This window comes from Oncorhynchus nerka, linkage group LG26 (genome assembly GCF_034236695.1).
Source record: "Oncorhynchus nerka isolate Pitt River linkage group LG26, Oner_Uvic_2.0, whole genome shotgun sequence".
Classification (NCBI taxonomy): Eukaryota; Metazoa; Chordata; class Actinopteri; order Salmoniformes; family Salmonidae; genus Oncorhynchus; species Oncorhynchus nerka.
In genome coordinates, this window is record NC_088421.1 from 36,591,898 (window position 1) to 36,618,727 (window position 26,830).

General features: G+C 44.8%; 2 protein-coding genes across 4 annotated transcripts in view; both read right to left on the reverse strand.

The window, feature by feature from the left end:
• Positions 1-4,980, reverse strand: part of LOC115118227 (adenylate cyclase type 9-like) — a 102,177-nt gene extending 97,197 nt beyond the window's left edge. For both annotated transcript variants that reach the window (XM_065010587.1, XM_065010586.1), the window contains exon 1: positions 1,205-4,980. In XM_065010587.1, coding sequence (XP_064866659.1) covers positions 1,205-3,038 — 1,834 coding nt within the window. In that variant the 5' untranslated portion in view covers positions 3,039-4,980. The remainder of the gene's footprint in view (positions 1-1,204) is intronic.
• Positions 4,981-16,192: 11,212 nt separating this feature from the next.
• Positions 16,193-26,830, reverse strand: part of srl (sarcalumenin) — a 36,652-nt gene continuing 26,014 nt past the window's right edge. Inside the window, exons 4-7 of one of the 2 annotated variants that reach the window (XM_065010588.1) lie at positions 26,143-26,172; positions 20,865-20,981; positions 18,623-18,856; positions 16,193-17,472 (exon numbers count right to left, since the gene is read on the reverse strand). In XM_065010588.1, coding sequence (XP_064866660.1) covers positions 16,658-17,472; positions 18,623-18,856; positions 20,865-20,981; positions 26,143-26,172 — 1,196 coding nt within the window. In that variant the 3' untranslated portion in view covers positions 16,193-16,657. The remainder of the gene's footprint in view (positions 17,473-18,622; positions 18,857-20,864; positions 20,982-26,142; positions 26,173-26,830) is intronic. The other variant, XM_065010589.1, reaches the window with a different exon arrangement.

Genomic DNA, 26,830 nt, shown 5'->3' on the forward strand with positions numbered 1-26,830 from the left:
CACATTGACTCTGTACCGGTACCCCCTGCACATCGACTCTGTACCGGTACCCCCTGCACATCGACTCAGGACCGGTACCCCCTGCACATTGACTCGGTGCCGGTACCCCCTGCACATTGACTCTGTACCGGTACCCCCTGTACATTGCCTCATTGTTGTTATGTAATTTCCTTGTGTTACCTTTTGATTACATTTTTTTACTTTAGTTTATTCAGTAAATATTTTCTTAACTCTATTTCTTAAACTGCATTGTTGGTTAAGGGCTTGTAAGTCAAGCATTTCATGGTAAAGGCTACACCTGTTGTATTCGGCGCATGTGACAAATACCATTTTATTTGATAGAGAGGCCGTCAGTAAGGCAGAACAAGCAGAACAAGAAAAGTCCCAGCGTATGTTAAAATGTTCCACCTGCATAGAGAGATCAATATCAATACTGCTTCTGACTCTCTCCATGCCATGCTAAACAAATACACAAGACTGAGATGTTTTAGTGATTGCTAAATGTAACATGATATCCAATCTGTGCTTAACTCCTGACAGCCAGGCAATACTGGAAAGCTTAAGGAAAAGTACTTTCAAGTACTACTTAAGTCGTTTTTTGGGGTATCTGTGCTTCACTATTAACATTTTTGACAACTTATACTTCACTACATATATTTTTAAAAATGATGTCGTTTTTACTCTGTACAGTTTCGCTGACACCCAAAAAGTACTTGTTACATTTTGAATATTTAGCAGGACAGTGAAACTGTTCAATTCACTCACTTACCAAGAGAAAAGCCCGGGTCATTCCTACTGACTCTGATCTGGCGGACTCACCAAACACACATGCGTCATTTGTAAATGTCTGGGTGTTAGTATGTTCCCCTGGCTAGCCGTAAATTTAAAAAAGAAGAAAACGTGCTGTCTGGTTTACTTAATATATAGAATGTGAAATGATTTATACTTTTACTTTTGATACTTAAGTATATTTGAGCAATTACACTTACTTTTGATACTTAAGTATATTTAAAACCAAATACTTTTAGACTTACTCAAGTTGTATTTTACTGGGTGACTTGAGTAATTTTCTATTAAAAGGTGTCTTTACTTTTACTCAAGTATGACAATTGGGTACTTTTTCCACCATTGAAAGCAATCACATAAATCACAACCCATTACCACAGATGTGCAATCCCCGCCTTGCAACCAGCTGGTCACGTACCTTTCAGCTGGTCCACCACCACGCTCTGTCCAACCCTCTCAGTGACCCGTCCGTTCTCCCGCTGGTACCGGTCATCCAAAAAGTTGGCGGTGGCCTCTGATAGGTGCACCTTCCCGGCCACGCCCAGTTGCTCCATCAAATTGGCCAGGTTCACGTCGTTGGACCACACGTCGAACTTAAATCGCTTCATCCCGAGGATACCGCAGAGGACAGTGCCCGTGTGGACGCCCACCCTCATGTTAACCATCTCGCTCTTCTCCTGGCAGAACTGTTCGATGGCTTGGATCATGCCCAGCCCCATCTCTACGCAGCAGTAGGCATGGTCAGCCCGAGGCTCAGGGCAGCCTGCCACGCAGTAGTAGCAGTCCCCGAGGGTGCTTATCTTCTCACAGCACGTCAGCTCACACAGCCGGTCAAAACGTCCAAAGAGGTCATTGAGGAGCCCCACCAAGGCATGGGCCGACTTGTTGGCAGACATCTTGGTGAAGCCTACGATATCCGCGAAGAGGATGCTGACGGGCTCCATGCGCTTCATGTTGAAGGGTCTGAAGATGATCTGGCCTCTCGGGATTGAGGTCTTATTCCTCTTGTTGTTCTTGGGACTGGAGATGACGGCCGCCGCGCCGCTGCTGGAGTAGCGCTTGGCCGAGCTCCCGCCCGCCAAGCCTTCCTCGTCGCCCTGCTTCATCAGGTCATCGGCCACCCTCCGAGGCATCACAGAGTGGATCATGCGTTCTTTCAGCGCCTTCTCCACCTCCAGGTCCTTGCCGTGCATGATGGCCTGGCCCACCTTGAGGAAGGTACTTCGCGATCGCACCTCAGACATGATGAAAAGGTGGATGCCGATGGCATGGGCGCACAGGTGGAGCAAAGCTTTGGCTGGCCCCAGCCAGCGTAGAGTGTCCCAGTCAGACCCCTCCAAGGCCTGGCTCCAACCATCCCCAGCAGCCTGGGTGAGGTGAAGCCATCCCAGAGCCTCAAAGAGCACAGAGTAGAGAAGTCCCAGTAGCACCGAGGCATAGAGTCGGACGTGGAGGACGCTGTAGAGTAGCAGCAGCACCTCCATGCCCAGGGAGAAGGTCCCTACTGGAGATAGGCAGGCGCTGCCCGTGGGTAAGTCCCGGTTGAAGGTCACATTTCTGGGCTCCATGCCACTGAAGTCCTCCGCATCCTCCACCACATCCTCAGGAGGGAGGGTCTCCAGGTCCCTGAAGCCGGCTGTCTGGATCTGGGGTGCCAGGGTGAGGGCAAAGGTCACCACGATGAGCAGCAGCGACGCCTGGTTGTAGCAGCGGACGTAGATCCTTGTGAACGTCAAAAGGAAGAGGAGGAGGCAGAAGAGGAGGAAGCAGGCGGTGGGGACGAGGAAGGCAGTTCGGTCACACCGGTCGGGGTTGGCACTAAAGTACACCCCCCAGAGGAGGCTGGCGGCGAACAGGTAGAAGAGGACGTAGCGGAACCTCCGCTGGGTCTGGGGAAAGCACCTCTCCCTGCATGCCTCCTCCAGGATGGGAGAGTCAAACTTTGGGTCCCAGAAGTGCCCAGCAGACCTTTCGAACAGCTGGGGCATCTTCCTCTGGGTTCGCAGCCCCTTAACCACAGACCTGAGAACCCCGGACTCTCCCGAGCTGCAGCTAGAGGAGATGCTGTACTTGCAGTGTTTGGACCCACTCCCCATGAAGCCTCCTCCCATGCCACCCAGCGCCCCGGCTCCTCCTCCGTGCTTGTGTTTGACACTACTGCTGATCCTCACAGAGACGCTGCCCTCGCCGCTTGAGTCACAGCTCACCTCTGTGTTGTGAGGCAGCAGCTGCTGATGTTGGGGGGATGCCATGTTGCTTTTTAATCTAACAGAAATTCGACAACAATAGAGCGAATTGCTATTTGCAAGGCAATGTAGGCTATGAATGTATTGAGTGTGGTACCCTCTAGACTAGAACAAATAAATTATGCACTAACAGAAAACATCTCCAAAGAAAAAGTCTGACAGTTAGCCTGTACTGAATTTTGATCTGTTAATTATTGCCCCTCATGACGTCAATACTCGCATTCCTATACCTTCTCCTCTGTTTTGACTCACTTGTGTCGCACAGTTCATTCGGTTCCAGTCCAAGTACTGACAACTGTTTTTGACTCATTGAAAAAGATTTGGGGAGAAGTCAAAATCTTACATAACATAATTATGTTGACTGTAGAAACCTAGTTGTGTAATACTACTTTAGCAGTATTCAGTAGTATTTCCAAGGCTCTCCCCTGACTAAATAGCCGACTGTAGACTACTGGTATATTGGGACAAATTCTTCAGATAATGACAACTGAAACCTGGATCAAATTCCTTCATGCTCTCACTACTTGGCTGCCTGCATAGCCATTCTTTGTACATGCACTGTCAAAATAATCCTCTATCGATTTTAGATCCCGTCTGCATTTATATTTGTCTCTACAGAACTGTAGCCTCCTGCCTGTCCTCTCTTATATGTTATATATTACATGGTAATGCTTTTAAGAAAGTAGACTATAATGCATTCAGAAATTGATTCCAATTTACAGTGATATATGAGAAAAATAATCATTTCAAACTTCACGCGTAAACACTTAGTGTGTGTAGAACTTTATCCCGTATTCCCCAAATAAACCCACGCGCCGGCGTTGTAAAGGCATCGCAAGAAAAGCCACAGTTACGGAACTATTGTTTGACATGTGCTGGGTTATTTAAGGCGGAAATGTCTTCCCATAAACAAGAAAGAGTAAACAAACACTGACGTCTAATGCCCATTATCCTTCTTTACCCAAATGCTCTGGCTGTGATTGGGAAAAGGCCTATTCTAAGTATTTCCATGGATGGAGCCCCGTCCTTTCCTGAGGTCCCTCTCCGGAATTTCCAAAGCTGCGCCTCCAATTCCCGGGGATCCACGCTGATAGAAGTGGGCAATTTGAAGAGGACAAGGTGGCAGAATAGAGAAAAGAGCTGCAAAATGTAGTAGACCCACAATTTAATTGGAGATCAAGTGTAGGCCTACACGCGCAAATACCTACTTTATTAGATCCAGCCCATGCTCAGTCTGTGTTGAGTAAATCTTGTTTTGATAATACAAAAACAGTCAAGTCAACATAACATTTATTTTAATTTCCTGATAACTGGCACTGGTTTCTCCCATAATTCCACGAGTGACCGGCAATTGAATTGTCAGTAAACTTCAGTCTGCCATCCATACAGGGCCACGGAGGAAGCCAGTCTTGGTTGTATGTTGCCCCTTTCCGTCCTCCTTTGCTCGTTTGATGGAAACTTTTCCCACGCCACTATTCTTCCCATTGAGTCGCAGACGAATAGCAAGTGGAGAATATGGGCTAATTACCAGCTTTCTCCCCTCCTCGTATCCCCCGGACACCGAGTCCTCCCTGAACAGACAAGCGGCTCCTTGATCCCCCACTTTAACTCAATTGCATGAAGAAGCAGACGTCTGTTTCTTCTGTTCAAATACTTCAATTGTAATTCAAGGCAGATTTGCGGGTTTAGCTATTTAAACGCACTTCCCGTCCGATCCTCTCTATCCCTTTGAGATGTTCTATTCCCAGTTGTCTGGCCATTCGCCGGTCTTTCTTTCCAGAAGAGGCACAATGGATACCGCTGTAAAGCGTTATGTGAGCTCTCCAAGCACAGTTAAAAAAACGTCCCCGGTACCACCATCTTCACGGAGATTTCAGAATCCGCCGTCCACCCGCATGTGTGTAAATGTGTGCGACTGACTGTGGGTCAGAGAGGGACGAGAGTAGTGACAGGGGGCGGACGTGTTTAGGTGCGTGCACGCAAAAGCGAGAAAGGGAAAGACTGGAGGGTGGCGAGCACGTATTCGGGGGTAGGTGGGTGTCCTTTTCTTTTTTAACCGCAGTGAGCGCGTCGGAGCACGCCCTCACCTCGCCAGCCACATTCTCGAAGAGATGTGGGCTTCTCACTCACTACCACCGATGTTACCGAGACCACCGGTGTTTTTATCCGTAGTGTGGGGGGGTATTCGTGTAACCATGACAAAGTGAGTATGGAGGCGTGCTAGGGCGGGGTGCAGCCTTGAACAAAGACAGCAGCAACCCCCAGAGAGAACAGCTCCCTTATGATATTATTAACGGTGTCATGTCCCCAGGCTTCAATATTGGGAACAAACTATTACAATCAAATGTCATGGGAAATGTTAGCCCACTAAATCTATTAATATCACCTGTCATTTCTATTGCTCTATTTATTCACTATTTATTATGCACTCCTCCCCATGCATTCATTATAGACTTAGAAAGTGACATTGGAAGGTTTTTATAGGCTACAGTATGTAGGCTTCAACTGTAGTCTAGGAGTGAACTTTACAGTTGAATATTGCAGTGGTGTAAATTACTTAAGTAAAAGTACTTTAAAGAACTACTGAAGCCGTTTTTGAGGTTCTATTAATATTTTTGACAACTTTACTACAATCCTGAAGAAAATAATGTACTTTTTACATGTTCCCTGACACCCAAGAGTACTCATTGCATTTTGAGTGCTTAGCAGGAAGGGAAATGGTCCAATTCACACACTTATCAAGAGAACATCCCTAGTCATCCCTACTGCCTCTGATCTGGCAGACTCACTAAACACAAATGCTTTGTTGGTACATGGTGTCAAAGTGTTGGAGAATGCCCCTGGCTCAGTGGCAACCCGTCAATCAGGGCTGGTGGGGCAGAGTCCCACCTGGTTTGAGCCCTGCCTGAGTGTAGGGGTTGGTAATGTTCTCTAGTTGTACCGTGATTGGCTCAGTGTTCCGTCACTCATGGGGACACTACATCACTGCAAAATCTACAGGGAGAGCTAGAAAGTTCAAGCCCCTTGGGTGCTGCCATAGATTTACATAGAAGTGCCCATCCAAAAAGGCTCAAGGTCATTGGCCACAGATAAAATTACGTCAAATCACATTATATCTACCGTAGCTTTGATTGTACATGTCAACATCATACTTTCAAAATCTTAGCTAGCAAGCAAGACAAGTAGTCATCATCATGAATCACATTGACACTGGCAAATCGTTTTCAATCCTTGTCATATGAAGAGAAATTCTAGATAAAACATATTGGTGGTCATCGGCCATTGGACATAAACATTACACAACAAGTTGGAAATTGCAAATTCAACCATGAGTGGGTTGGAAGGAATCAGTGGCAACTGCAAGCGTTGCAAAGCAATTAGTATTTCGCTTCCCCTTCCTGCTATTCCCCTGCCTGCTATTCCCCTGCCTGCTATTCCCCTGCCTGCTATTCTCCTTCCTGCTATTCCCCTTCCTGCTATTCCCCTGCCTGCTATTCCCCTGCCTGCTATTCCCCTGCCTGCTACTCCCCTTCCTGCTATTCTCCTTCCTGCTATTCTCCTTCCTGCTATTCCCCTGCCTGCTATTCCCCTGCCTGCTATTCCCCTGCCTGCTATTCCCCTTCCTGCTATTCCCCTGCCTGCTTGTGGTCCAAGTCTGGGTTTAAGGGTCTCTTTTCCAAGCTTAAAAGGATAAACATTCACATGCAACACCATGGGCCAGAAAAGGTTGAATGCAGTGACCATGCGGTCAATCCAGAATGACTTCTGCCGCCTTCAAAACAACTGGAAACGCTGAACTGAGAAATATCAGACTTCAGTGAGTTCAAGACAACTGGGAACTCTGAACTGAGAAATATCAGACTTCAGTGAGTTCAAGACAACTGGGAACTCTGAACTGGGAAATATCAGACTTCAGTGAGTTCAAGACAACTGGGAACTCTGAACTGGGAAATATCAGACTTCAGTGAGTTCAAGACAACTGGGAACTCTGAACTGAGAAATATCAGACTTCAGTGAGTTCAAGACAACTGGGAACTCTGAACTGGGAAATATCAGACTTCAGTGAGTTCAAGACAACTGGGAACTCTGAACTGGGAAATATCAGACTTGTTCGTAGCCCATGTGCCTCACCTTAATTATTTGGTCTCTTTCCCCCTCATAACTTTAGCCTACTGTTCTGACTTGGTGGTGCACATGCAGCCTATAACCTGTTTTAGAGAAATGTCATCATCAAGTATTGTAAGAGCTTTCATTGTCTGCTTATATATCCCCTGTACTTATCCTACTGTTCTGATTTGGTGTACAGGGAGAATACTGTAAGAGCTGCCCATGTTCTGAATACATTTAAAAAGTGATGAACAAATAGTTATATTGACTACGTTCATCTTAGCTCGCTCATTAATGTCTTAATCGGAATTAAGGATGGCCTCTTATCCGCTCATCGTTCCCTTACGCCATAGTTTGTAGATCTTAAAACCATTCCCTTGTTTAAGCATGTCAGCCGTATCAGCTATGTTTTTAAAAAAGGCAATAAACGAGGCTGAATTAATTGTTTCGCTGCCAGACAAGGCCCCGCTGATAGCCAGGTGTAGCGGTGGTAAGGATTCACTCCATGCTGCTGAAAAGAAAGCTCTGCTGTTGGGACAGCTTTATGTAGGCCCTAACAGTTTGGGACATCTTTATGTAGGCCCTAACAGTTTGGGACATCTTTATGTAGGCCCTAACAGTTTGGGACATCTTTATGTAGGCCCTAACAGTTTGGGACATCTTTATGTAGGCCCTAACAGTTTGTTGGCACCGTTTGTCAAAGTTATAGTGCAATGAATGTATTGTTTAGCGTTGTGTTGTGGCTTTGCTGGCATGCATCTAAAAAACAATTAAAGGTTTGCCCCACCAAGATTTACATGCTAAAATCGCCACTACCCTGGCTATCCGTAAAATAAACATTATTAAAAACAATTGTTGGGTCTGGTTTGCTTAATATAAGTCATTTGAAATCATTTATACAAATGCCTTTTAATTTCGATACTTAAGTATATTTTAGCGATTACATTTACTTTTGATACTTAAGTATATGTAAAACCAAATATGTTTACTCAAGTAGTACTTTACTGGGTGACTTTTACTTGAGTCATTTCTTTACTTTTACTCAAGTATGACATTTGATTACCTTTTTCCGTCAATGGAATATTGAGGCCATCCGCTTGACGTGCGAAGGGAAGTACAGTTTTGAGTAACTTCCTGCTCCTTCCGGTTGGATTCGTGGGAACGACAAATAACCTGCCCTGCGCTTTGTTGTCAAGCACTGTATCCCAAACATAGAGACAGAAGAGAAGGGTGCCAGCCACGGCTATATAAAGAATCTCTAGGCAAACTAACACAGCAAACAACGGAGGGACATCTGACAGCCAGGGCCGTTGCTGCTACCAGCTCTGTCTCACATTACATTATATATTATATATATTATTAAGAAGATAACTGTCATCTGCAAACACTTAATATGCCATGGGCGCAACTTTCACTGGGGATGCAGTTTTGTCCCCCCCAGTTTTATCATTGGAATGTGATACAAAACGAGGCAACGGTGTGCTTTAGGACCATGTGGACGCCTCCAATTGGTCGGGTAGGCTGCTTGGAGTGTTAATCCGACTGGATTACAAATGATGCCCCCCCCACAAAAACCAAAGTTGCACCCATGGAATATGCTATAACCAACATGAAATGTATGCCCCAAAGGACACCATATTCCCTATAAAGTGCACTACTTTTAACCAGAGCCCTATGGGCCGGGATCAAACATAATGTACTACAAAGGAAATAGGGTGCCATTTTGGATGTGGTTAATATGACTGTATTATGCCCTGGTTTATTCACAACCACTTCTCCTGAGTTATCTTCCATATCAGGAGATTTATTCTAAATATCCCCACTAATGTACACCCACCCTAAATTTAGGGCTCTATTAAATCTGTAAAGCTCATGCGTTACAGATTCCTCAATGATTGAGCCCTTAATGATTGAAGTTGCAGTATGTGACACACACTCACCTCACACTCCAGTAAAACCCCTGCTGAGTCAGCCCTTCACTGTAGACTGATGACTCAAATGATGTGTGTGTGTGTGTGTGTGTGTGTGTGTGTGTGTGTGTGTGTGTCAGGTTGAGAGATCAGGCTGGCAGTGGGATTACTGTCTCCTGTTTGGTCTTTCCAGTCTGTAGCCCTGTAGGGTTGAGGATATCAGAGAGGAAGAGGGTGGATTATATTAAACAGAACAGAGGAGGACACCTTTAGAGCTCACCTGAACCTGGTCAGGCTTTATTTACTTATTTCACCTTTAACCAGGTAGGCCAGTTGAGAACAAGTTCTCATTTACAACTGCGACCCGGCCAAGATAAAGCTTGGAGATGGATGAGGATTAGAGAGAGTGCTTACAGACACACTTGGCTAGTGTATAATAACCTGTAAAGGTGGTAGAGAGATCACACATGGATGCAGGTACAAGTATGCACACACACACATGCACGCAGAGACACATGCACACATGCACAGGCAGTTAGGTAGCCAGACACACACAGACAGACAGGCATGCAGGTTATCCCCTCCTAACAGAACGAGAGGAAAATCCTCAGCCTGTCCAGCATGTTCACACCAGTAATGAGTTCAGACATTCTCAGACGTCAGAGTATTACACATTCCAGGGAGAGGAGTGAAAGAGGAGATGAAGGAGAACGACAGATGAGGGAGGAAGAGGAAGGGGAGGGAGAGAGAGGGTCATTACTTGAGAGAACTCAATCTGGAGGTGACTTGAGATGTGAAGAACTATGAATATGTATGTGTGTGTGTCTACATGCATTGTGTGTCTCTTAGTTACCACAGTAAACGTAAACAACAACTACAACCAGAAGGCACCTTGACACTTGTATCCCCTTTCACTTTCATCAGAGAACAGTGAACAAAACTACTGTTGTGTAAATATACGGCAGCGTAGCCTAGTGGTTAGAGCGTTGGACTAGTAACCGGAAGGTTGCGAGTTCAAACCCCCGAGCTGACAAGGTACAAATCTGTCGTTCTGCCCCTGAACAGGCAGTTAACCCACTGTTCCCAGGCCGTCATTGAAAATAAGAATGTGTTCTTAACTGACTTGCCTGGTTAAATAAAGGTAAAATTAAAATTAAATACCTGTGTTCACGTCATTGGGCTTTACCTCTCTTTCAAAGTGGGGAGCTTTGATCTCACCATCAGGCTAAGCAGAATATATGCACAATGTAGACACGCTGAAACTGAATCATGCAGATCCATTATGTACTGTCAGCTATTGTACTGAATTATGTGTACTGTAGGCTATTGTACTGAATTATGTGTACTGTAGGCTACTGTACTGAATTATGTGTACTGTAGGCTACTGTACTGAATCATGTGTTCTGTAGGCTATTGTGCTGAATCATGTGTACTGTAGGCTACTGTACTGAATCATGTGTACTGTAGGCTACTGTACTGAATTATGTGTACTGTAGGCTACTGTACTGAATCATGTGTACTGAATTATGTGTACTGTAGGCTACTGTACTGAATCATGTGTACTGTAGGCTACTGTACTGAATCATGTGTTCTGTAGGCTACTGTACTGAATCATGTGTACTGTAAGATACTGTACTGAACCATGTATACTGTAGGCTACTGTATTGAGTCATGTGTACTGTAGGATACTGTACTGAATCATGTGTACTGTAGGCTACTGTACTGAATAATGTGTACAGTAGGATACTGTACTGAACCATGTGTACTGTAGGCTACTGTACTAAACCATGTGTACAGTAGGATACTGTACTGAACCATGTGTACAGTAGAATACTGTACTGAACCATGTGTACTGTATGCTACTGTACTGAATCATGTGTTCTGTAGGCTATTGTACTGAATCATGTGTACTGTCAGCTATTGTACTGAATTATGTGTACTGTAGGCTACTGTACTGAATCATGTGTACTGTAGGCTACTGTACTGAATCATGTGGTCTGTAGGATACTGTACTGAATTATGTGTTCTGTAGGCTACTGTACTGAATCATGTGTTCTGTAGGCTACTGTACTGAATCATGTGTACTGTCAGCTATTGTACTGAATTATGTGTACTGTAGGCTACTGTACTGAATTATGTGTACTGTAGGCTACTGTACTGAATTATGTGTACTGTAGGCTACTGTACTGAATTATGTGTACTGTAGGCTACTGTACTGAATCGTGTTCTCAAATCAAATCAAATGTAGCCCTTCGTACATCAGCTGATATCTCAAAGTGCTGTACAGAAACCCAGCCTAAAACCCCAAACAGCAAGCAATGCAGGTGTAGAAGCACGGTGGCTAGGAAAAACTCCCTAGAAAGGCCAAAACCTAGGAAGAAACCTAGAGAGGAACCAGGCTATGTGGGGTGGCCAGTCCTCTTCTGGCTGTGCCGGGTGGAGATTATAACAGAACATGGCCAAGATGTTCAAATGTTCATAAATGACCAGCATGGTCGAATAATAATAAGGCAGAACAGTTGAAACTGGAACAGTCAGGTGGACTGGGGACAGCAAGGAGCATCATGTCAGGTAGTCCTGGGGCATGGTCCTAGGGCTCAGGTCAGGACTGGGGACAGGTGGACTGTGGACAGGGAGTCATCATGTCAGGTAGTCCTGGGGCATGGTCCTAGGGCTCAGGTCAGTTGAAACTAGAGCAGCAGCATGGCCAGGTGGACTGGGGACAGCAAGGAGTCATCATGTCAGGTAGTCCTGGGGCATGGTCCTAGGGCTCAGGTCCTCCGAGAGAGAGAAAGAAAGAGAGAAGGAGAGAATTAGAGAACGCACACTTAGATTCACACAGGACACCGAATAGGACAGGAGAAGTACTCCAGATATAACAAACTGACCCTAGCCCCCTGTTCTGTAGGCTATTGTACTGAATCATGTGTACTGTAGGCTACTGTACTGAATCATGTAGCCTACATTGTGTACTTTAGGCTACTGTACTGAATGATGTGTACTGTAGGCTACTATACTGAATCATGTGTACTGTAGGATACTGTACTGAACCATGTGTACTGTAGGATACTGTACTGAGTCATGTGTACAGTAGAATACTGTACTGAACCATGTGTACAGTAGGATACTGTATTGAGTCATGTGTACAGTAGAATACTGTACTGAACCATGTGTACAGTAGGATACTGTACTGAACCATGTGTACAGTAGGATACTGTACTGAACCATGTGTACAGTAGGATACTGTACTGAACCATGTGTACTGTAGGATACTGTATTGAGTCATGTGTACTATAGGATACTGTATTGAGTCATGTGTACAGTAGAATGCTGTACTGAACCATGTGTACTGTAGGATACTGTATTGAGTCATGTGTACTATAGGATACTGTATTGAGTCATGTGTACAGTAGAATACTGTACTGAACCATGTGTACTATAGGATACTGTACTGAACCATGTGTACTGTAGGATACTGTATTGAGTCATGTGTACTATAGGATACTGTATTGAGTCATGTGTAGAGTAGAATACTGTACTGAACCATGTGTACAGTAGGATACTGTACTGAACCATGTGTATAGTAGGATACTGTACTGAACCATGTGTACTGTAGGATACTGTACTGAACCATGTGTACAGTAGGATACTGTACTGAACCATGTGGTCTGTAGGATACTGTACTGAACCATGTGTACTGTAGGATACTGTATGAACCATGAGTGAACCATGTGTACAGTAGGATACTGTACTGAACCATGTGGTCTGTAGGATACTGTACTGAGTCATGTGGTAGAATACTGTACTGAACCATGTGTCTGTAGGATACTGTACTGAACCATGTGGTACTGTAGGATACTGTACTGAACCATGTGTACAGTAGGATACTGTACTGAACCATGTGGTCTGTACTGAACCATGTGTACATACTGTACTGAACCATGTGGTCTGTAGGATACTGTACTGAACCATGTGTACAGTAGGATACTGTACTGAACCATGTGGTCTGTAGGATACTGTACTGAACCATGTGGTCTGTAGGCTACTGTACTGAACCATGTGGTCTGTAGGCTACTGTACTGAACCATGTGTACAGTAGGATACTGTACTGAACCATGTGGTCTGTAGGATACTGTACTGAACCATGTGTACAGTAGGATACTGTACTGAACCATGTGGTCTGTAGGATACTGTACTGAACCATGTGTACAGTAGGATACTGTACTGAACCATGTGGTCTGTAGGATACTGTACTGAACCATGTGGTCTGTAGGCTACTGTACTGAACCATGTGGTCTGTAGGCTACTGTACTGAACCATGTGTACTATAGGACACTGTATTGAGTCATGTGTACAGTAGGATACTGTACTGCACCATGTGGTCTGTAGGCTACTGTACTGAACCATGTGGTCTGTAGGCTACTGTACTGAATCATGTGGTCTGTAGGCTACTGTACTGAACCATGTGTACAGTAGGATACTGTACTGAACCATGTGGTCTGTAGGCTACTGTACTGAACCATGTGTACAGTAGAATACTGTACTGAACCATGTGGTCTGTAGGCTACTGTACTGAACCATGTGGTCTGTACTGGCCATGTGGTCTGTAGGCTACTGTACTGAACCATGTGTACAGTAGAATACTGTACTGAACCATGTGGTCTGTAGGCTACTGTACCACATATCTCTCTCTGCTGGACATGCCCTGTAACTACAGTTAACTACGAGGTCTACAAACACCAAACCAAACGTGTTGAACACAGTGCATGGAGAGCAGAGCTGACAGAGGCACAGTATTGTACACATGCTTTATTTAGGGGAATCCATTTTTTATTACTGCAGGAAAATTCTCACTGATTTTTTTCTTCCTTTTTTCCCTTTTTGCAATAAAACAGTGTAAGGCCCGGTTGATCAACAATGGTTAGTGAAGGTTAGGAAGAGGGGGTGAGGATAAGTGACTAGTTTGTTAACAGAAGGGATTGGACGTCTAATGTTAGTGGAGAATAAAATAATTTTGTTCAGACGAAGGCTGTTGCCAAAACGCTCTGCTGCTAAAAAATACATTCAAACTTCAAGAATATTTCAGTGAGTTCAGATTTAGAATGAGTAATTGGTGTCCTCAACTCTAAAGTTTGTGATTTTTGCTACTACAAACTTTAGAGTTGAGGACACCAATTACTCATTCTAATGTTGTTCGTGAGCCATGCACCTCCCATGCAGCATCAGAGGCCTGTTCAAGAGGATGTAATGTTACAGAACATTCAGATAGAAATGTTTTGAGTAGAACAAATCTGATAGAAATGTTTTGAGTAGAACAAATCTGATTGCCTGTCAGATAGAACAGGGAATCATGTCAGCTCTATTCATTCTACTTCAATCAACAACATTTAGAATGTTTCACATCACTGAATAGACCCCAGTTGATCCCCACCTGGCTGTAGCAGGAAAGGAGTGACCTCAGGTCTGGAGTTCAGCTCAGCAGCCTCAGCTTAGAGTAGGATGAAGGTGCACCTAGACCCTGATCTGAGGTCAGTGTTGCATTCTTCCCCCTGATGGTTAAGGTTAGGTGAGGGTAAGCTGATCCTAGATCTGAGCCTTTGGGTGACTTCTACCCATAGCCCTCAACTCTCACAGAGGTCAGGGGTCAAAGGGCTGCCAATAGTCATGAATCTGTTCACTCCTCCCTTCTACTTCTCTTCTTTACCTCTCCCTAAAGAGCAGAGGAAGTTCCACTGTTCTAGAGCGCATGAAGGCAATAAATTAAACTTGAACTAAAGGATGCATCCTCTGAGAGGGAGTTACTCAACAATTTTTCTCAGAAAACCCAATACAACCTCTTGGCACTAGTTTCTGTGTGTTGCAATGTGTCATTATACTGTGTAATAAATATATAACTGTGTAACAATCTATGTTTTGTAATGATTGGCTACTCGTGTAATCAATGACCTATGTTGAACTATGTACATTGGGGTTGAAAGATACATCATTATTACAAGACCTGTAAATGGCTCGCTAACCTGCAGAAGAAATGGATAAAGACATACATGTCACACTCAAACACACATCATTTGGTTTATTTACTGTCACACCATGAGAAGGTTCTCCATCATTCATGTAACCTGTTTCCCTTTTATATCCTGTTGGTCATTCAGCTAAAAAGCTGGCAAGCGTATCATTTTAAAGGAAAAAGAAAACTTTGAAATACAATATTGAATTCCTATCAGACAATGGAAGATTCATGGATGGGTTGCCAGACTTGTTTGTGCTTTAGCCAACTCTTCTCTGTTTGTACTTTGTCATGCGATATGATAGAAGGGCCAAAGCACAAACAGACCTGGCAACTAAGCCAGCAAATGTATATACTCAAACAACAACAGCAAAGTAAGCATAGTTAAGAAGTGAATCAGAGTACACCCAAACCCCCACCCCACCCCATCACCCCATCCTACCACCAATAGGATGTGAAGATCATGACCCTGACATCTGCATTCAAGACACTGCTCATATCAAAGATGGTGGATAAATGAAGATGTCCCACTCAGGCCTTTTACCATTGAAAAAAATGGTCACAGTTCCGGTCTGCTTAAGGGGTGTTCTCCCATAGACACCAATGTGATAACAGCTGGGTCTGGTCTACTTAGTTCATGGACTGCATATGAACCAGAAAAAATAAGGGAGTAGGATGTCTCGCTTCCTCTTTCGTCTCTGCTCATATCACAGGCTGTCAACAACCTGAGAGCGAGAAGAAGCATATAAAACAAAGATGGCCAAGAGAGTGGACCATCTTACAGCACCGTACATAGAGTTTGTTGGGACTGCACCATAAGGTTTGTCAGTTGTTTAAGGGAACATTATTGAAAGTTCAAAGTGAGAAAGGTAAATACATGCACCTATGATATCATCTGTTATTAAATAAATACCATCTGTCATCTAACATGCAGTGTTAAAAGGCATCTTGACAGTGTTATTACACCTAAAGGCTGAGCTTATAATGCCTTCATAGGGGAGAAAAAAGATCCAGATCTAATGTCTGTGGAAAGGACTGAACCCAGAATTCAAAAAGAAAGACAAAGAACGTCGCAGAGAATTGAGACCTGCTGCAATGCATTTTTCAAATAAGATTTTGTAAAACAAATTGGCAACTCCTGTTTCCAATTTCCCATTTTATTCACATACAAGGGAGCTGGTGGTTGACTGTTTCAGTCTCACAATTATTTTTTTTTATACAATTTTACATATTTTTCCTGCAATCACAGACAGTTCATTGTGGTTGTGCAAGGAAGAGAGGAGGGAGATGAGTTATTCTGTAATCTTCTCATCTCTCCAAGCAACTATTACTCTCAGCTGCCAAATCATACACACAAACCCTTCCTCCCTCCATCTCTTCCTCTCCCCAAACCCTCAACACACCACCACCTCTTGTTCTCCTGAGAAACAACCCTCTAAATTAACCCTTCACTTCTCTGTCTCCTCAAACAACAACATTACAGGCTTCTGACAAGACCGGGGGTCTGACAAATGTCACCATTCCGCTTTTCTCCTTTATCACTCCTTCACACCTCCTCTTCTTCCTTTCTTCTCTTCCCTCCTCCTCTCTCTCGTATTCTATCAGTTTTTCCGATAGCGGTTCTTAGGCTTGTCTCCGCATCCAGTGGCCTCGCAGGAGGACAGGCCGGGGGGGGCCTTGCCTGGGTTGATGCTGCTTAGAAGACCCGGCAGCTCACTGGTGATGGCCTTCTCGATCTTGTCCAGCAGGCAGCCGCCTGAGTAGGAGCACTGGGTGGACAGGGACTTGAAACTGCCAATCGGATTCACACCGAAGAAGTCCTGGTAGGCTTCACGGTTGGGCAGGTCGAACTTGCTCACGTTGGTCTTGGCCAGGATGGACTTGAAGATGAAGAACTTGTCCGGGTCGTCCACGATCTCCTTGAACACCAGGTCCGGGTCACTGAAGTAGCTCATCTTGTCCTTGAAGGTCTGAACGTAGCGATCCACCAGAAGTGCATGGATGCGCACCCGGATGGCATGCTGGCGGATGAAGGCGATCTTGTTCTCCATGCGGTTCTCGATCACCTGGTTGAGGTCTTCCAAGAGGGAGATCTCCTCGCGCTTAAACAGCTCGCGACTGGTGTCGGGTGCGTAGTCGAATGGCCAGAAAGAGCTGACGTAGACCCTTGGGGGCTCTGTGACGTTGATGAGGGGTGCTAGCGACCAGAAGAGGGCACCGTAGACACGCATCAAGTCCTGGGTGGCCAGGTTGTCTGCCTTGTTGAGGATGATGCGGATCTGGGACTCACGGCCCTTCAGCTGGCGGAAGAGCATCTCCAGCTCCAGGCCCACGTCCAGCTTGGTGGGGTCAAAGGTCACGAAGATGAGGTCAGCACGATCGATGAACCACTGGCACACATCGTTGAAGGGATAGCCTGGAGGGAGGAGGTAGAAACAGGGTCATTTAACATCAATATCTTGGACAGTCAGGAGTCATGGTTGCATTCCATTTAACATGAATATCTTGGACAGTCAGGAGTCACGGTTGCATTCCATTTAACACCAATGTCTTGAACAGTCAGGAGTCACGGTTGCATTCCATTTAACACCAATGTCTTGAACAGTCAGGAGTCACGGTTGCATTCCATTTAACGCCAATGTCTTGAACAGTCAGGAGTCACGGTTGCATTCCATTTAACACCAATGTCTTGAACAGTCAGGAGTCAATTCCATTTAACACCAATGTCTTGAACAGTCAGGAGTCACGGTTGCATTCCATTTAACACCAATGTCTTGAACAGTCAGGAGTCACAGTTGCATTCCATTTAACACCAATGTCTTGAACAGTCAGGAGTCATGGTTGCATTCCATTTAACACCAATGTCTTGAACAGTCAGTCAGGAGTCATGGTTGCATTCCATTTAACACCAATGTCTTGAACAGTCAGGAGTCATGGTTGCATTCCATTTAACACAATTGAGGCTAGATTGATTCTAAATGTCAATTTTTCTATTTTAGGCATTTATCAGACGCTCTTATCCAGAGCGACTTACATCATAAAATGAATGTAGATTATTATTACATAACACAGATGATTATTTATTGATGTAGATAGATGTATAGGTCTAATTGTGTAACATAAATCTTAGAGGTTTACAGGTTTTTAGGGGTCACCACTGTCTTAAAATTCCTCAGTCTATCTGATGATAAGAGGTGATCATGTTTAATATTTCATGTGAATTTGAACTGAAGATACTGTAGCGATGAAACTGAGAAAAACAGCCATGGCAAAGCTGTTGGACTGACAGTCGCAATGACTTGTGTTTGAGCCCCGGTTGTACTACTGCCTGAATTTGCTACAAGATTTTCAGCGCTCCTGCTCTCTGTGTGCCTTACCTCTCTCCTGCTCTCTGTGTGCCTTACCTCTCTCCTGCTCTCTGTGTGCCTTACCTCTCTCCTGCTCTCTGTGTGCCTTACCTCTCTCCTGCTCTCTGTGTGCCTTACCTCTCTCCTGCTCTCTGTGTGCCTTACCTCTCTCCTGCTCTCTGTGTGCCTTACCTCTCTCCTGCTCTCTGTGTGCCTTACCTCTCTCCTGCTGCTTGCGGTTCTCAATGATTCCAGGCGTGTCCACGAAGGTGACGCGCTCCAGCAGCTTGTGGGGCATCTCAATGCCAATCAGCTTCTCAAGAAAGCTCTGCCCAAACTTCTCCAGGGGCGAGAAGGAGCGCGAGCTGTCGGCCGCCATGACGATACCCTCTATGGAGCGGGTCTTCTCGCCGTGCATGATCACAGTGAACTCAGAGGTAGTGGGTTCAGCACCTGGCATACAGAGGGAGAGAAAGACGGGAGAGGGATGACATGGGGGAAGAGAAAGATGTGAGAGAGGGGGATGGAAAAGGGGAACAGGAAAGATGTGAGAGAGGGGGATGGAAAAGGGGAACAGGAAAGATGTGAGAGAGGGGGATGGAAAAGGGGAACAGGAAAGATGTGAGAGAGGGGGGATGGAAAAGGGGAACAGGAAAGATGTGAGAGAGGGGATGGAAAAGGGGAACAGGAAAGATGTGAGAGAGGGGGATGGAAAAGGGGAACAGGAAAGATGTGAGAGAGGGGGATGGAAAAGGGGAACAGGAAAGATGTGAGAGAGGGGGATGGAAAAGGGGAACAGGAAAGATGTGAGAGAGGGGATGGAAAAGGGGAACAGGAAAGATGGAAAATGGAAAAGGGGAACAGGAAAGATGTGAGAGAGGGGATGGAAAAGGGGAACAGGAAAGATGTGAGAGAGGGGGATGGAAAAGGGAACAGGAAAGATGTGAGAGAGGGGATGGAAAAGGGGAACAGGAAAGATGTGAGAGAGGGGATGGAAAAGGGAACAGGAAAGATGTGAGAGGGGATGGAAAAGGGAAAGATGGAGAGGGGGATGGAAAAGGGGAACAGGAAAGATGTGAGAGGGGGATGGAAAAGGGGAACAGGAAAGATGTGAGAGAGGGGATGGAAAAGGGGAACAGGAAAGATGTGAGAGAGGGGATGGAAAAGGGGAACAGGAAAGATGTGAGAGAGGGGATGGAAAAGGGGAACAGGAAAGATGTGAGAGAGGGGATGGAAAAGGGGAACAGGAAAGATGTGAGAGAGGGGGATGGAAAAGGGGAACAGGAAAGATGTGAGAGAGGGGATGGAAAAGGGGAACAGGAAAGATGTGGAAAGAGGGGAAAGATGGAAAAGGGGAACAGGAAAGATGTGAGAGAGGGGATGGAAAAGGGGAACAGGAAAGATGTGAGAGAGGGGATGGAAAAGGGGAACAGGAAAGATGTGAGAGAGGGGGATGGAAAAGGGGAACAGGAAAGATGTGAGAGAGGGGATGGAAAAGGGGAACAGGAAAGATGTGAGAGAGGGGATGGAAAAGGGGAACAGGAAAGATGTGAGAGAGGGGGATGGAAAAGGGAACAGGAAAGATGTGAGAGAGGGGGATGGAAAAGGGGAACAGGAAAGATGTGAGAGAGGGGATGGAAAAGGGGAACAGGAAAGATGTGAGAGAGGGGATGGAAAAGGGGAACAGGAAAGATGTGAGAGAGGGGGATGGAAAAGGGGAACAGGAAAGATGTGAGAGAGGGGGATGGAAAAGGGGAACAGGAAAGATGTGAGAGAGGGGATGGAAAAGGGGAACAGGAAAGATGTGAGAGAGGGGGATGGAAAAGGGGAACAGGAAAGATGTGAGAGAGGGGGATGGAAAAGGGGAACAGGAAAGATGTGAGAGAGGGGATGGAAAAGGGGAACAGGAAAGATGTGAGAGAGGGGATGGAAAAGGGGAACAGGAAAGATGTGAGAGAGGGGGATGGAAAAGGGGAACAGGAAAGATGTGAGAGAGGGGGATGGAAAAGGGGAACAGGAAAGAGGAGAAGATGCAGAGAAGAATGAGAGAAGATGATAGAGCAGAAGAGGAGGAGTAAGTAGGTAGAGTGAAGAGTTAAGTACATCAGAAACCAGGTGAAAAACCTAAATGACTTCAATTACCTCACCTAACCGCACATTGACTCGGTACTGGTACCTCCTGTATATAGCCTCGTAATTTATATTTTATTGTGTAACTTTAAAAAAAACTTTATTTACTAAATATTTTCTTAAATATATTTTCTTAAAACTGCATTGTTGGTTAAGGGCTTGTAAGTAAGTATTTCACAGTAAGATCTACACCTGTTGTATTCCGCACATGTGACAAATATATTGATTTTGATTTGAAAAACATCAGAAACCAGGTGAAAAAACAGGTGCATCAGAAACCAGGTGAAAAAACATGTATATCAGAAACCAGGTGAAGTTTGAAGGGGCTTACCTGTGTACAGCTGGTAGGGGCTGTCCTTCAGGCCAAGCAGGTAGTTGATCATGGAGGACTTGCCTACACTCCAGGGCCCAAGGAACAACACCATGGGCTTGGAGGTGATCTCCCCATCTGTCAGGTAGAGAGAGGAGGTGGTGATGCTGGTTAGAGCCATGGAGGTTCACTGCAGTCATGACGACATGGAAGACCAGAGACATAGAGCCACTCCAGTACGTCTGAAACCTAATCTGATAAATCACAACAGCCTGTTCACCGGGAGTGTATTCAAATGGAAACAACCGCTGGCATACTGTTACCTACAATTACACTCAAATAAAGAGAGTGAGACACTTCCCTGAAAGTAAGTCGATGTTCTCAAGATGGTCAACGAAAACTTGAGTTGTTCTAAGCTGGCCAGCTGACAACGTAGAAATTCCAGCATGTATTGCAAAGGTTCCAGACCTCTCTGTGTCTGAGAACATGTTTCTCAACTGTAGGGGTCAGGAACCAGTGCAATGGCCAATGGGATGCAGGCTTGATGCTTCCTCAACCACAGGCTGCATGGTGCACATGCTTGTAGGTGACAGACAATAAAGCAGCATATGACAGCAAAGCTAGACCACGTGCAACTATAGAAATTGTAGTTCTTCACCGGAGTTTCTTTCATTAGTTTGATTGTGATGCAATTTCTATACAGAATGTTAGACATGCCCTGCATTGTGGCATTCCCATTTCTATGTCTGGCACAGAGCGCAGGCATGCACTGAGTGGACAAAACATTATGAACACCTGCTCTTTCCATGAGAGAAACTGACCAGGTGAATCCAGGTGAAAGCTATGATCCCTTATTGATGTCACTTGTTAAATCTACTTCAATCAAAGGGTAAGAGACAGGTTAAAGGAGGATTTTAAAGCCTTGAGACAATTGAGACATAGATTGTGTATGCGTGCTATTCAGAGGGTGAATAAACAAGACAAAATATTTAAGTGCCTTTGAACAGAGTATGGCAGTAAGTGCCAAGCACACCGATTTGGGTGTGTGAAGAACTGCAACGCTGCAGGGTTTTTCACACTCAACAGATTCCCATGTGTATCACAAATGGTCAACCAACCAATGGACATCCAGCCAACTTGACACAACTGTGGGAAGCATTGTGGTCAACATGGGCCAGCATGTGGAACGCTTTCGACACCTTGTAGAGTCCATGCCCTGATGAATTAAGGCTGTTCTGAGGGGAAAATGAGGTGCATCTCAATATTAGAAGAAAGAAGCAGAACAGGCACATGACAGACAGAACAGGAACATGACAGACAGAACAGCAACATGACAGACAGAACAGGAACATGACAGACAGAACAGCAACATGACAGACAGAACAGGCACATGACAGACAGAACAGGAACATGACAGACAGAACAGCAACATGACAGACCGAACAGGAACAGGAACATGACAGACAGAACAGCAACATGACAGACAGAACAGCAACATGACAGACAGAACAGCAACATGACAGACAGAACAGGAACATGACAGACAGAACAGCAACATGACAGACAGAACATCAACATGACAGACAGAACATCAACATGACAGACAGAACAGCAACATGACAGACAGAACAGCAACACAGACAGAACAGCAACATGACAGACAGAACAGGAACATGACAGACAGAACAGCAACATGACAGACAGAACAGCAACATGAACAGAACAGAACAGACAACAGAACAGGAACATGACAGACAGAACAGGAAGAACAGCAACATGACAGACAGAACAGCAACACAGACAGAACAGAACACAGACAGAACAGGAACATGACAGACAGAACAGCAACAGACAGAACAGGAACATGACAGACAGAACAGGAACATGACAGAACAGCAACATGACAGACATGACAGACAGAACAGCAACATGACAGACAGAACAGAACAGAACAGCAACATGACAGACAGAACAGCAACATGACAGACAGAACAGCAACATGACAGACAGAACAGCAACATGACAGACAGAACAGAACATGACAGACAGAACAGCAACATGACAGACAGAACATCAACATGACAGACAGAACAGCAACATGACAGACAGAACAGCAACACAGACAGAACAGCAACACAGACAGAACAGCAACATGACAGACAGAACAGGAACATGACAGACAGAACAGCAACATGACAGACAGAACAGACAGACAGAACAGAACAGACAGAAGAACAGGAACATGACAGACAGAACAGCAACACAGACAGACAGACAGAACAGCAACATGACAGACAGAACAGGAACATGACAGACAGAACAGGAACATGACAGACAGAACACAGACAGAACAGGAACATGACAGACAGAACAGCAACATGACAGAACATGACAGACAGAACAGCAACATGACAGAACAGCAACATGAAGACAGAACAGGAACATGACAGACAGAACAGAACATGACAGACAGAACAGCAACATGACAGACAGAACAGACAGAACAGCAACATGACAGACAGAACAGCAACATGACAGACAGAACAGGAACATGACAGACAGAACAGCAACATGACAGACAGAACAGGAACATGACAGACAGAACAGCAACATGACAACATGACAGACAGAACAGCAACATGACAGACAGAACAGCAACATGACAGACAGAACAGCAACATGACAGACAGAACAGCAACATGACAGACAGAACAGCAACATGACAGACAGAACAGCAACATGACAGACAGAACAGCAACACGACAGACAGAACAGCAACACGACAGATAGAACAGGAACATGACAGACAGAACAGGAACACAGACAGAACAGCAACATGACAGACAGAACAGGAACATGACAGACAGAACAGGAACATGACAGACAGAACAGCAACATGACAGACAGAACAGGCACATGACAGACAGAACAGGAACATGACAGACAGAACAGGAACATGACAGACAGAACAGCAACATGACAGACAGAACAGGAACATGACAGACAGAACAGGAACATGACAGACAGAACAGGAACATGACAGACAGAACAGGAACATGACAGACAGAACAGGAACATGACAGACAGAACAGGCACATGACAGACAGAACAGGCACATGACAGACAGAACAGGCACATGCCAGACAGAACAGCAACATGACAGACAGAACAGGAACATGACAGACAGAACAGGAACATGAAAGGGTGAGTGTGAGTGGACATAGTGTTTGTTGGGCTGGTCAGGATCACTATGTCCTGTCTGTGTAGATCTATTTGTAATTCAGTCAGAAGTAAAAAGACTTAAAAAGTGTAAAAAATAATCATTAAAAAAGGGAAGAAAGAGACTAAAAAGCAGGACGTTTTGTAGAAAAATGAACCCACTGTCTGTCGAATGTGTTGCCAAACTATTCTGTCCCTCACAGTGGATGGAAAAGTTTAGTCCAAAACATGGGAGTGTTGCTGAATTTCCTCTTTACCTCAGTTCGCTCCTCAATTCATGCACCTTGGTTGGAAAGCCAAAACATGGGAAAGAAGTAAAGAAATGGCCCATTTTCATTCAAGGAGGGGTTATATAAGATGATCCAGTGATGACCAATTATACCCATGACGCCATCCAGTCACAGTTTTTCTAAACCTCTTGAAAGCATTTCTTGGAATAATATTGTCCGATTGTCAGAACGGTGAACACAAGATATAGAACTGCATTTTAAAAGCATTTTCAAAAACGAGTTTCCGATTCAAAACAATAATTACATTCAGAAAAACGATATGAAACACTCAAAACTGCAAATGCAATCATCAAAATAACATAATGCCTGATTAAAGATGAGCACAACCTTCATATGTCTTCTGCCATGCTGACAAAACAGAACGTTAGTCTGTCTTTTAAAAGATTCCATAAAATCTATGTATTTCTTTGCAGTCACTTGATAATATTGAGGCCTGATCCATTCATTGGCACGTGTATCATGGCAGTCCAATCCCCTGTATTCTACCTGAGGCTGTTCTGCTGCCATAGACTGGAGAAGGTCTGGTGACTGTTCATCGCCAAGCAGAAAAACAAGCCCCAGCAGTAAAAAGGAAAGGTGAACACAGAGGAGGATATATAACCTATGAAATGAAAGGATCGGCCTTCAACCAAACCAAAGCTTTGTAATGGAAGGTTGTCGGAGATGTTGTTGTCTGTATCTCTGCATGTCAGAATTACAGAGACAGTCTGAAAGTTGATTAGATCTTTAGTATAGAACTTTCCCCAGGTTGTATAGGATTTAATACTGATGGTTTTACAACCTTGTGCCCTTGTATTTGTTCATTGTCAGAAGCAGTGAACATATTTACATTTTTTCTCTTCTGATGGAAACAATGTTTTCATGTTTTGTGAACAAAACACTTAATGCGGAGTCTTGTATCCATTGATGATTAAAAGACTGTCTAAGATCCACGTACAAAGGCTAGAAAATGATCAGAAGTTTGGCAAATGTAATTCAGTTCCAAAACATGCTTTCAAGGTCATTTACTTGTATTTTTATGTCCCTCTCTCCCACCCTTACCTGCTTATTTTGCTTAAGCCAGTGCTGCACATGCACCCCCCATTGCACCAACTGAACGCCGACCCTCCCCCAGACATGTCCATGCCGGTTGTTGACACTAAAGGCATGTTTGAATACTGTAGGGCTCTCTACATCTTTGTTCCAATGGGGTAGTGCCTTTAAGCATCCCAATTGTAATGACCCTCCCCCAGACATGTCCATGCCGGTTGTTGACACTAAAGGCATGTTTGAATGCTGTAGGGCTCTCTACATCTTTGATCCAATGGGGTAGTGCCTTTAAGCATCCCAATTGTAATGGACCAGACCTCAGGGAATCCTTTCATGTGTAACTGCAGATTGAGGGTCTCCCCTTATTAATTGATTAGTATAGAATTAAGAGACTGAGTTAGAATTGTATACTGCATTTACTTAGTATCAAGGGGAAATATGTCCCTCAATTGTTTTGTGAACGTTCAGCCATATAATCAGATTCATAAAATGACCTCGTACATTACTTTAATTTTCCATTACAGTAGTTCTTTGAAATGCAAATGATTTCTGCTCAAGTTTACAGCAGTTCAAAGTGATGTGAATGAAAATGCCTATGTCACAACTGATGACAATTGTGACATACAGGATCATTTGGTTGCACCAAACAACCAAACTGGTCCATACCAAGGACCAATGGCTGGGGTCCCGGGAGTGTGAAAGGGGGGGTGAGCACTTCAGCCAGTGCCATGCTTCGGCAAAGGTCCCCCCACTATACCAACCTGTGTTCCCATCCCCCAGTGTTCGTCCGCCTGTTAGGTGAGGTGGGGATGAGGTGGGGATGAGGGAGGGATGAGGTGGGGATGAGGTGGGGATGAGGGAGGGATGAGGGAGGGAAAGTGAGAGGGAAGGAGAGATGTCGGGGCATAATCATGTTTAACTGGAAGTGTCAAACATGCAGATCTATAATGGATGGAGTTGAAGGTTACTTGACAACAGGCGGCGGGGGGGGGGGGGGGGTCTGTGGGATCCAGATCAATCATTCCTTCCTGTGCACTGCACTCTACACAGTTCAATTCATTATGTGTTCCTTCCTGTGCACTGCACTCTACACAGTTCAATTCAATTTCATTCCTATGTGTTCAATTCTTCCTTCCTGCACTGCACTCCACACAGTTCAATTCATTATGTGTTCCTTCCTGTGCACTGCACTCCACACAGTTCAATTCATTATGTGTTCCTTCCTGTGCACTGCACTCCACACAGTTCAATTCATTATGTGTTCCTTCCTGTGCACTGCACTCCACACAGTTCAATTCATTATGTGTTCCTTCCTGTGCACTGCACTCCACACAGTTCAATTCATTATGTGTTCCTTCCTGTGCACTGCACTCCACACAGTTCAATTCATTATGTGTTCCTTCCTGTGCACTGCACTCCACACAGTTCAATTCATTATGTGTTCCTTCC